The 12,582-nt window shown below is 41.8% G+C and overlaps 1 protein-coding gene across 3 annotated transcripts in view; it reads right to left on the bottom strand.

Annotated features, from left to right (window-relative positions):
• Positions 1 to 12,582, bottom strand: part of CD276 (CD276 molecule) — a 35,471-nt gene that overhangs the window by 19,348 nt on the left and 3,541 nt on the right. For all 3 annotated transcript variants that reach the window (XM_075857749.1, XM_075857748.1, XM_075857747.1), the window contains exons 2-5: positions 7,341 to 7,402; positions 5,932 to 6,279; positions 5,127 to 5,423; positions 2,299 to 2,439 (exon numbers count right to left, since the gene is read on the bottom strand). In XM_075857749.1, coding sequence (XP_075713864.1) covers positions 2,299 to 2,439; positions 5,127 to 5,423; positions 5,932 to 6,279; positions 7,341 to 7,383 — 829 coding nt within the window. In that variant the 5' untranslated portion in view covers positions 7,384 to 7,402. The remainder of the gene's footprint in view (positions 1 to 2,298; positions 2,440 to 5,126; positions 5,424 to 5,931; positions 6,280 to 7,340; positions 7,403 to 12,582) is intronic.

The following is a 12,582-nucleotide window of genomic DNA, read 5'->3' as shown; positions in this document are numbered from 1 at the left end:
AGCCGTCGTGGGAACGGACATATGTATGTATTACACACCATTAGGGCTGTGTGGGGGCAGCTATGGGGGTATTATACTGCGAGGTGGCAGCTATGGGGGCATTATATTGTGTAGGGAGGCACTATAGGGGCATTATACTGTGTAGGGAGGCACTATAGGCGCATTATACTGTATGGAGGCACTATATAGGGGCATTATACTGTATTGAGGAACTATATAAGGGAATTATACTGTATGGAGGCACTAAAGGGCAAATATACCACGTGTGGGGAGGCACTATAGGGCCAATACGCAGGATACCTTGAGCCCCATCCCCTGCCTGCACAATTGTCGCGGTTTTCAATGTTGTAGGGACTTATTTTTCGAATGGAGTTATGTACCGGCATCTAACTGCGAATGATGTTGACATATATAAGCCAAAATCTGGCTAAGTACGGCAGTAGGGGAGTCCCAAACAAGTCTCGGCCAAAAGTGGGTCCAGGCCTCAGAAAGTTTGGGAACCACTTCCCTAGAATATGGGTCAGCAACCTGCAGCACTCCAGCCGTTATGAAACGACAATTCAGAGCATGCCCTGGAACAATGAAACCTTTTACTGTCAGGGCATGCTTGGAGTTGTAATTTCACAGCTAATGGCGTGCCAAAGATTGCTGACCCCTGCTCTAGAATAGATTAATTTTAGGTTCTGTTCACAACTGCCTACTGTCCAAATATGAACAGTGACGTAAGGGGCTCCCTCGAGGAATCTACAGAAGGGCACACTGTGGCACCATCTAAAGAAGGGCCATCCAATCTTGACATTCTTGTGTCTGCCAAATGCTGCCATCTGAGCAGCCAGACAGCATTTAACGACACTAAACTGGAAAACTGGATTGTTAAAATAAGCACGGAAACTTGCACATTTCTGATAAGTTAAAACCTGGCGGTATTGTTATAGTAATATAGTATTATTATAGTAATTTAGTATTGTTATAGTAGTTAAAATAACTTATTGATTAACAATAATTTTGTATTGTATTAAATTTGAAAGTAATGCGGCTCATCAACAGTTTGAGACCCCTGGATTAGGCTCTGTTCACATCTCAATTTTTGCACGCAATCGTTGGGTGCACCAGTAGAGCTGCCAGCGTAGGCCCCGAATATTCCAAAAGTTTCCATTTGGTACATGCTGGACCGGTACGCGTAAGAATACTTTTTTTTTCTTCATTGTTTGCATAGAAAAGCGTAGTAAACTGTTTTTTATAGAGGGAAGCAGTAATACCTGCAGTATACCTCCGACATAGGCTCAGAGCCAGATCTGAACAGAGCCTTAAATACACCGCACACTAGGGAACAGCTCAGACACACCTAACACTATGCATGAAACAGAACAGCTTAGATACAACTCAGTGCACTATATGACAACGTATACCAGTCTATATGTGATCTCTTATGTTACAATACAGGAGCGTACTACCAGTGTATTTTTTGTGCCTGTATTACGGATGCAACACCCGCCATTCATCAGATCCGGAGTTAGAGAACCATATGCTTCTATGGTGATCTAACGCCGGTTCTGATAAACCACAGGCTGTCCAGGTGTTGTGTACGTAATAAGGGCACAGAAAAAAAAAATAAAAAAATTCTGTATTACCCTCATGTAAAAGTGGCATAGATCTAATTGGCTATTGCCAATGGAGACTACTCTTCGGGTAGTGACCTGGGGATTCTAGTGGCCAAGTTCACATCTCCGTATGGAGGTTAAAGGGTGAACACCTAGCTATCCCTTAGACTCCTCTCCCCATTTTAGCTCTTCGCCAAATTCGTTGGCAACACAGTGGGTCCACACTATCCCCTGTTGGCTCCAATGTAGCCAAATTAAAACAATTCTGCAAAGAAGACTGGGCCAGAATTCCTGCATAGCGATGTAAAAGAATCATCGCAAGTTATACCACATGCTTATTTGTAGTTGTTACTGCCTAGGGTGGCAAACCAGTTAATAGGTTTAGAAGGGCAATTACTTTTCACATGGGTGATGTAGGTTTTGAATAAATCTTTATCCTCAATAAACGGAATGATCAATTAATAGATGAAACAAAGATGATATTAGTTTAGGACGGAGCTTTGGGGCACCATTCAGAAGGTGCAATTCTACTCACTGAAACACCTTCCTAAATACATAAAAAGTACAAGGTCTCTTGACAGATTCCTTTTAAAAGATCAGTTAGGGAAACATATACTGCTATATAGATCAGCACCAATATCTTTCCTCCCAGAACAGCGGTCCTGCGATCTAGTCCATAATTTTCTTTTCTAGTTACCTGCTTCTTCCTGCTCCTCCTCGCAGGTTTGTTTGAGATGTTTTCTGCACACACATGCCAGAGCAACTAAAAGACCCAGGAGGCAAGCACATAGCCCGACCGTCACCCACACAGCCACCAGAGGGAAAGAGAGATGTTGACCTTTACAAGAGAAGAGGATGCAAGTTAAATAATGCAAATTATCAATAATGAAATAAATTCAATTAGTGTCTATGAACAGGGCGATATAGAAATTTAAACTCGGACAGTGTATTTAAGGAAAAAGGGATTGGAAAAGTATGCTTTACATGGCGATGGGGAGCAGTGAATATTGTTCCCTCTCTGATGCTGGAAAGGAAGTGCAGTAAATTTGAGCAATACACAAAAGCATTGGACTCTGAATGTGTCACCCCACTAGCACTGTCTGGTATTAGTAAAAAGTAACCGATCACATTAAGTTCATGGCTTATGTCAAAAATATTTTAATATCTTTATATGTGTGAACCTAAATTACTCAACATGTACGGACAGTTGAAGCTGTAAAACAGGGGCAGACACGGTTTTTGAACACCGATGCTGCGTGTCACGGTCTCTCTCTCCGGCCGGCCTCTGTCAAATCCACCAGTGAGAGAGCATTGATTAATTTGGAACTCAGACAAATTCAAATAATGTCGAAGTTAACGGACAACAGAAGTTCTGCAGCGACACTTCGCAAAGAGAAGGACCAGAAAAGAATTCATTTGAGGAAATCCAATTTTTATTGGTGGGTTCCTTTAATTATTTGATGTGGTAGAAGCAGAGTTCCTTTGATTTCCGTAGTTAAGGCATTAACCTTAGATACTAAGGCTCATCAGACGAGCGAAATACTCGTCCGTGTGCTATGCATTGAAATCACTCACAGCACACGGGCTCATGCAATTCAATGGGTCCATTCTCACATGCGTTGTTTTTCACGGTGTGTCTCCGTTGCGTGACACTCACTGCATGTCCTATATTTGTGCGTTTTCACGCACCTAGTCGCCCCCTGAAGTCTATGGGTGCGGGAAAACCACCGACTGCACGCGGACGACAACAGTGGGCTGTACGTGTTTCATGCATTAGTTACATAGAAAAGCAAATAAATAAATTTAAAAAAATAAATAAAAATGAAGTGCTTGCACAGGCGTTAAAAAAATAGCATGCCACACAGATGCCAATAGGCAACGCACAAGAAATGTAGGAAAAACGCTGCGTTTACGTGCGCAAATCGGACATATATATATATATATATATGTGACAGAGAGAGACAGAGAAAGAGATTAGATTACTCCATTGCACTGAACTGCAGATATTTGACTAACTCAAGTTCAATGAAAAATACATTTCAACAACAGGATTGATTCTCCATGTAATAAGAGATATGTATACAATGTTGGGGTGGAAGAGTAGCTGTACTGTACTTGACAGCAATTAATCTAGTAGTTGAAATTCACAAATTTAATAGTAAAAATGCTAAAAGAACTTGTAGACTACACTCTCCTCCTATTGCTTAAATGATAAACAGTATTCTAAAATTGGTACCCAGGCATCTAAAAATAGACGTCAAATTGGTCTGGTATAATGAGGCAGTGTGACATCTTGGGATTCAGGTCATGGACACCCAGCCTTATTGCTATAATTATTTTTTAATGAACCAGTTCTGCACATTATAAGCAAAAAAAAAAAAAAAAATTTCAGATCCGCACTGTGCATGAGTGGAGAAACACATAGGGGAGATTTATCAAAACTGGTCCAATGGAAAAGTAGAGCAGTTGCCCATAGCAACCAGATTCCAGAAACCCTTTAGAAAGTGACAGACGCAATCTTATTGCTATGGGTAAACCCTCTACTTTCCTTTGCACTCGTTTGGCTATATCATTAACCCCATTAAGTTTGTTAAATCTACAAGCATTTCCTAAGACTTTCAAATGTGCGTTATAACCAACAAAAGTGATTGGTTTATTATGCCCGAGTTCCAATAGTCGCATGGAGAAACTGTGCCACACCCATACTTTGATGGATAGAATCTGCTGTGAACATAAATGTAATTTAAGAGAAATGTCACTTATATCTATTGCATACAATATATTAATTTATTGTACAAATACATATATATATATATATATATATATATATATATATATATATATATATATATATATATATATATATATATTTGCATCTTAGAACATTCCTCTCCTCGCTACTATCTGTAACACTGAGAAAAGGGAGGGGGGGCAGATGACCTCAGCCCTGAGGCGACAGCCGCCAGGAGCAGTGTGCTGTCAGAAGCAGAAACACAGCCAGCTGGTACTGTACAGACTCTACAGCAACAAAATGCTAGGACAATTTTAATGAAGACCATTTAAAAAGTTACTTAATTTTGCATTTAGGAAGAAAAATAGAATTCAGTGGAAAAGGTTCTCTGTCAGCAGTTTTGAGCCCTCAAAACTGCTGACAGCGCTATATAGATGATATGTGGGGGTGGCAGCATTCAGTGCGGAGAGCTCGGAGCACTGTACATACAGTGGCCACCTCTGTGGCACTAGCAATCGGGGACAGTAAAACGTAGATTTCTTGTCCAGTCAACTTGAATGACTGACACCACAGGTATCATTACGCTGCTCTGCCAATTCTCTATCAAAACTGCTGACGGATTCAATTTATTGCACTACTAATAATGCAACTTCATAACTAGCATTACGGAGCGCAAATAAAGTAACTGCCTATTACATAACCTGCAAATAAATAACACGTCTGCTGTTCTGATGACCAAAAGCTGAACATTCGTTGGTTGACCTATGACAAAATTATGTATTTCCTATACTGACCTGTGACACTTAGAGATGCATGAGTTACCACCTCCAGTAAAGGGTTATACACTAGGCAAGTGTAAGTGTCATTGGTCTCCAGAGTTACGTGGATAGAGCTCTGCACATGGAACAAGCCATCTTCATTGGCTACTTGCGATGTTGTGACATTTTCCGTAAGGTTTTTCCCACTTCCATCTTGCCACAGTATTTCAGCTTCAGGGTATCCATGGTAAGTATGGCAGGTTAAGGTTACCTGGTCCCCAGGTTTAAGGCCTTCACTAGACTCGAGGTGCAAAGTAGGCTTAGTGTAAAAGGCTGCAGTGAAGATAAATATACGGGTTAATTTAAAGGGGTTTTCCAGTCCCTAAAAATTGATGGCCTATCCTCAGGATAGATCATCAATAGCTGATGGGTTAGGATAGACTCCTGGGACCCCCGCCGATCAGCTGTTTTGAGGGGGGTGAAGCGCAAGTACGAGCAATGCTTCCTCTTCATTTCTACTTGCTGCTACATCCTTGTCGACTATTCACAGTAAGCAATTCACAGTATTGCAGCTTTCTCCCATTGAAGTGAATGGGAGAAGAAGTGAACAAATTCACAGTGAGCAAGTAGAAATGAAGGGGAAGCAGCGCTCGTATGAGCGCTGCAACCCCTTCAAAATAGCTGATTGGCGGGGGTCCCAAGAGTTGGCCCGCGACTCATCAGCTCTTGATGGCCTATCCTGAGGATAGGCCATCAATTCTTAGGGACTGGAAAACCCCTCTAAACATGACAAATAGTTTGACATTAATTAGATATGGACCCACATATAACGCATGCTTACCTGCCACCTGAAGACTTAAAGCAGCAGAACTGGAGATGCCAACATTAACAAAGCATGTGTAGGTGCCTTCATCTGATAAACGGACATTACGCAGTAAAAGAGACATATTGCCCTTCGGCAGTTGTCCAAGAAACAGTTCTGTCCGATTAATGAATTTTGGGTCTTGTTTCTCTAGCTGTTCCTGTCCTTGGGTGAAGGCATAAACCTGCTGGAGTTTCGTGATCTCCCAAAACACACTTAGGTCCTGCAAGGAAAATCCTTCTGGAGGAGAAAAACTGCAAGGGAGGGTGACATCTTCATCCAGGATCCCAGTAACAGGAGCTTCAGGAACACGGACTTCAAAGGATCCTTTAAACCAAACAAACAAACTAAATGGCATAATAGAGAGAAGTGGAGCATACTGTTAAGTTGGCCATAAACATGAGATAAATGTTGGTCGAACCTCCTACTTTGGCAGGAGTAGCCATCCATCTCATGTGTATGGGGACCCTCTCTCTCCTGAGATCAGGAAGGATGGATGGCATCATGCCCCATTCTTTTGTTCTCAGAGGAGAGATGACACCGCCAGAGGTTCCTGTCAGCAGCTTACTCATCCTCTCCCTATTTAGAATACATGCGGGGGGGGGGGGGAGCATCAGCTGTTGGCTTTACGAACATTTGGCCGACAGCTATCTAATGTTTGTGGCCAGCCTTAAAGGGGTTCTCAAAAAAGTGGTCAATGGGGGGGGGGAATTGAAAAATTCTGTATACCCACTGAGGCCAATGATCATGTGGTTATACAGGCACGTTATCGCTGCAGCGATGTCAACAAACAGTAGCTGAGAGGATTAAGGCAGCTACGCTGAAATGCAGGGGAATCTGTCGGGTGAGTAATGCCTCTTTTTTTTTTTTTTTCTTTATTGCATTTCGCTCCAGCCATCTATTTTTTTTTTTACTAACTCTGAAAAAAACCTTTTAAGCAGGAGGACTTTATCAGCTGTGATATTTCCTGCAATCTGATTTCTGATCTAGTTATAATCACCATCCAAACTTCAGGCCTTCAGAACAGACCCCCATAAAAGTGTTAGTTAGCCGCAGAACCCTTTAACACATCCAACCATAGTGCTCAGCCACATAGGCCTGATATAGTAGCAGACACAGAATCCACAGCACAGGGAGTACGTGAGGACATTACATGTGAGCAGATCATCAGGCTGCCGATATACAGTAAAAACATCTTTAGTACACGCCAAAGAATTTCCTACTAACAGAAGAGATCTAACTGAGGCTTCTGTCACTACAAACACTTATTTGATTGGGACAATGGAGCTGAATGTGATACTCTCCCACTAGTCATCATTGAAGGATGGTTTTACCCAGTAATTTTCCCACTTCTCATCTGTTATATAGAAGAATCTTAGCAAACTTACTGCATAAAGGAAGAAGAAGAAGAAGAATACAAAGGAGATCCATGTCTTGGGGCCACTAGGAACTATAAAGAAAGAATGGAAATTAGTGACATTTTAAGGGCTGACAAATCAGGAAGTTGCACGTGCTAAAATAACATACATAACAGGTCACCGGTCAACAACAGAAACAAGCTGCAATGGATCTTGTCCAATTTACCCATCACAGTCGGCTATTTACATTACATACAAGTCAGATAGACCGTCTGACAATCTAAGGTGTACAGGGGCTTTCCAAGGCTCCCATGACGGTAAATCTCAGGGGAAAGAAGGGATCTGGAGTGTTGCTTTTTACCATGCTCGATCCATTGCTCCCATGGGAGATGAACCACTGCCAGAGGGGTCCGATAGTGGCTTATTTCGCTCTTCCCACTTAAAAAGGCTCTGTCACCAGTTTATACCTGCCCTAACTTCTACCTAATCTAATAGGCGCTTTAATGTAGAAAAGTAATGTGTTTTTTTTTATTTTTTTTAAACAAAACAAACTTATATCTTTGACAAAGTTATGAGCATTTTAAGTGTTATGCAAATTTGTTCTTAATGCCCAAGTGGGCGTTTTTTTACTTTTCACCAAGTGGGCCTAGTAAATAGAAATGTATGACGTTACTGTGGGAGTGACAGCACAGCGCGATCACACTGTGCTGTCACTTACTCACACAGTAACTTTACCGGAGTGTCGGGAGAATGAAAAGACATTGCATCCAGCCAGGAGGCGATGTCTTTTCATTCTCCAGACACTCCAGTAAAGTTTATGTGGGAGTAAGTGACAGCACAGTATGATTCTTGCTTACCTTAGTAAAAAGGACAGTTTAGGCTGTGTTCACACAGAGTTTTTTTGCATGAGGCAAATTCCTCCTGCAAAAACTGCTCCAGACGGTTTTTGCACAGTGGTTTGACAAAAACTCGTCAAAACACTCGTCGAGGCGTTTTTTTCCTCTTTCTAACTGATTGGTAATGAGGTTTTGGAGGCGGAAACCGCCTTAAGATGGGTCATGACGCTTCTTTTTACCGCGACGTGTTTTTTTTACTCACGTTAAAAAAAACTCGTCCAACTCCCATTGAAATCAATGGGAGGCATTTTCGGGCGGTCTTTGACGAGTTTTGCGGCGCGGTTTCCGCGGCAAAAAAACTCTGTGTGAACAGGGCCTTAGGGTATGTTCACACGCAGTGTTTTCAGGCGTATTTCGGAGCGTTTACGCCTCGAAAAATGCCTGAAAAAACGGAAGCTGAACACCTACAAACATCTGCCCATTGAAATCAATTGGAAAAATAGCATTTACTTCACATGGGGAGTCTTTTTACGCCGCGGTTTTAAAAAAACGGAGCGTAAAAAGACGCTCCGTAAATAGTAGTAGCATGTCACTTCTTGAGGCGTTTTTTGGAGCCGATTTTCCATTGAACACTATGAAAAATGCCTGAAAAGAAGCATCAAATTACTCATTAAGAAAGCGTGATTGAGCGCGCGTGTGTGTATATAGAATTGTAATATTGTGCCACGTATAGGGTCAGTATACTTAATACATATTAATAGTTATGTGTATTGAGGTATACAGATACTATACCATGAAAATATATTTTGTCTTTAATAGCGGAGTGTGATTACAGTTAATAAACCTTGTTTTTATTTACTATACAATTGTGTCGTGAATCACCGCACACACAGTACTTTTACACCGACCAATTTTGTCCAGTGCAACGAGCACCGAACGACGTGACAGCTCGTTGATTGACGCTCGTTTTCTCTTTAACGAGGAGCTAATATGGGGACGAACGCTTGTTAGGGTATGTGCACACGGTAGCAGGCTTTTACGTCTGAAAAGACAGACTGTTTTCAGGAGAAAACAGCTGCCTCGTTTCAGACGTAAATGCTCCTCCTCGCATTTTGAGCTGTGCTTCATTGAGTTCAATGAAGAACGGCTCAAATTACGTCTGAAAGAAGTGTCCTGCACTTCTTTTGACGAGGCTGTATTTTTACGCGTTGTCGTTTGACAGCTGTCAAACGACGACGCGTAAATAACAGGTTGTCTGCACAGTACGTCGGCAAACCCATTCAAATGAATGGGCAGATGTTTGCCAACGTATTGTAGTCCTATTTTCAGGCGTAAAACGAGGCATAATACGCCTCGTTTACGGCTGAAAATAGGTCGTGTGAATCCAGCCTTACTCCGATCGCTCATCCCCATACATTTCTATCATGTCGGCAGCGCGTCTCCCTATTTACACAGGTAGATGTGCTGCCGACAAGGATAATATTTTGAGTATTTAAAACAATACGATCAGCTGATGAACGAGGCAATTATCAATTATCGGGAAAGAGCCTTCTGTGAATGCTCGTATGCCCATTAATTTGCCAGTGTAATAAGAACTTTAGTTACCAAGGTAAATAGAAGAGTAATACAATGGAACAGGTAGGGGAACTAGGCATAACCCTAGTGACCCTAATAATAGGAGGTAGTAATAGTGGGTGACACCAGCCAGTGAACCCCACTAATTAAGAGACCTGTAACAGGGCAGGTTGCCAGGACCGCAATCCGACAATCCAGCAGGTTCGAGTTTTTTGTGTCTGTCATGTCGCGGAAACCTGTAGGTCACAACGCGGCCACATTCAGTTAAATTACCTGCAACGCAGGTAGGGCAAGACAGTGATCTTTGGTCTTGCGACAAGAGTCGCTGCTAATATCATCTTGTATGTTTAGCCTAACCATTCCTTTTTCTAGTTATGCTTGAAGTAGGATCGCCTTCATTGGTATGTGTATACATGCATCCTCTTCACCCATCTAGTGGTGTTAGCGGTTTGGGAGGGGATCAAAAGCGGCGACAGGCTCGCTCTTTAAGGCCCACTACACATGTCCGGGGATCCCGTTTCGCTTCCCACGGGCACAGTACAGAAACGCCGGAGGATAACTGATGCCAGAACGAATCCCGTGCTTTACTATAGGAGCAGTTTTGGCCTCCAATGCAAAGGTTGTGAATTTGAAACAGCCAGCTCCCGCCGCGTATGGTGCGTGCTAAGCTCCTGAGGCCCCCCCTATATTGTAACGGCGCCAATCCAACATAACTATACATTGGATGTCTTAAAGGGGTTAAAAAAAAAATATACAATTCGTTCCGCAAAAACAAAACAAAAAAAAAGCCCTCATACACCTACAAATAAAAAACAAGTCCTAAAATAGCATAACACAAAGTAAAACAAAAAGTAAAAAAAAAAAAAAAAACCTACTAAAAATGGAACTAAATACTGTGTGTGAATCCAGCCGAAGACCACGTTTATACGTATTGCATTCCCTAGAGGTTTCGACGTGGACTTCGCTTAAAATCCGGCGACATAGGCGCGCCACGAAAAAACAAAAAGCATACTTATTTCCGCACGAGGAAAGCAGAGGATTCGCCCCATTGAATGACGATGCAGCTAGTGCGGATTTCTGCCACAGGGTATACATGTATAATTTATCATCGACATGTGAACATGCATTATAAATCCTGTGCACAACTGTGTGCAATACGGTACTGAACAGAGGAAGGCATTACAAACAACATTGAAATTCACGGTTGATGTTAGATTTTGCTCTTATATGCTTCTAGAGAAGAATACGGTGTAACGTAGGCTGGTGATGGAGCAGGCTGCAGTGTCACATATTGCTGCATGAAAATATGGAGGCATGCATGGCTCCAGCGGGTAACATTGTTGGGCCATGTTACATAGTTAATACGGTTAAAAAAAAGACATGTCCATCAAGTTCAACCAAGAAATTGGAAAAATTTAAGGCCCTGTTCACACGGAGTATCTTGACGCCTTTTGGCGCGGAAACCGCTCTGCAAAACTCATCAAAAACCAGCTGAAAATACCTCCCATTGATTTCAATGGGAGGCGGTTTTCTCCCACGAGCGGTAAAATCGCCTCGCGGTAGAAAGAACGGACATGCCCTATATTCGCGTGGTTACGCCTCTGACCTCCCATTGACATGTCAATGGGAGGCAGAGAAAGTGTATTTAGCTGAGTTTTTTGCCCGTAGCACTCAATGGTGGCGAGAAAAAAACGCGGCAAACGGCGTGCAGGAAGGTCAAAATCTGCCTCAAAAGCCCAAACTGAATTTTGAGGCAGAATTTTCCTCCTGCAAAAAATTGTGTGTACACAGCCTTAAAGGGGCTCTGTCACCAGATTACAAGTGCCCTATCTCCTACATAATCTGTTCGGCGCTGGAATGTAGATAACAGCAGCGGTTTTTATTTTGAAAAACGATCATTTTTGAGCAAGTTATGAGCAATTTTAGATTTAGTTTCTTAACCCCTTTAGGACACAGCCTGTTTTGGCCTTGTGGACACAGATGATTTTTTCAAATCTGACGTGTCACTTTATGTGGTAATAACTCCGGAATGCTTTTACCTATCCAAGCGATTCTGAGATTGTTTTCTCGTGACATATTGTACTTTATGTTAGTGAAAAAATTTGGTCGATAAATTCAATATTTATTTGTGAAAAACTTCAAATTTTAGCAAAAATTTGCATTTTTCTAAATTTAAATGTATTTGCTTGTGAAACAGATAGTAATACCACACAAAATAGTCACTAGTTAACATCCCCCATATGTCTACTTTATGTTTGCATCATTTTTTTTTCACGTACTTTTATTTTTCTAGGACGTTACGAGGCTTAGAACTTTAGCAGCAATTTCTCATATTTTCAATAACATTTCAAAAGGCTATTTTTTCAGGGACCAGTTCAGTTCTGAAGTGGCTTTGAGGGCCTTATATATTAGAAAGTCCCCATAAATCACCCCATTTTGAAAACTGCACCCCTCAAGGTATTCAAAACCACATTCAGAAAGTATTTGAACCCTTTACGCGTTTCACAGGAATTAAGGCAAAGTAGAGGTGAAATTTACAAATTTCATTTTTTTTGCCGAAATTCATTTGTAATAAAAAAAAAATCTGTAGCACAGAAGGTTTTATCAGGGAAACGCAACTCAATATTTATTGCCCAGATTCTGCAGATTTTAGAAATATCCAACATGTGGCCCTAGTGTCCTAATGGACTGTAGCACCGGCCTCAGAAGCAAAGGAGCACCCAGTGGATTTTGGGGCCTCCTTTTTTTAGGAATATATTTTAGGCACCATGTCAGGTTTGAGGAGGTCTTGTGGTACCTAAACAGTCGAAACCCCCCCAAAGTGACCCCATTTTGGAAACTACACCCCTCAAGGCATTTTT

The sequence above is a fragment of the Rhinoderma darwinii genome, chromosome 3, assembly GCF_050947455.1.
Source record: "Rhinoderma darwinii isolate aRhiDar2 chromosome 3, aRhiDar2.hap1, whole genome shotgun sequence".
NCBI lineage: Eukaryota > Metazoa > Chordata > Amphibia > Anura > Rhinodermatidae > Rhinoderma > Rhinoderma darwinii.
Note: the sequence above shows the minus strand (reverse complement) of the source record. Positions and strands in the feature narration are given on the sequence as shown.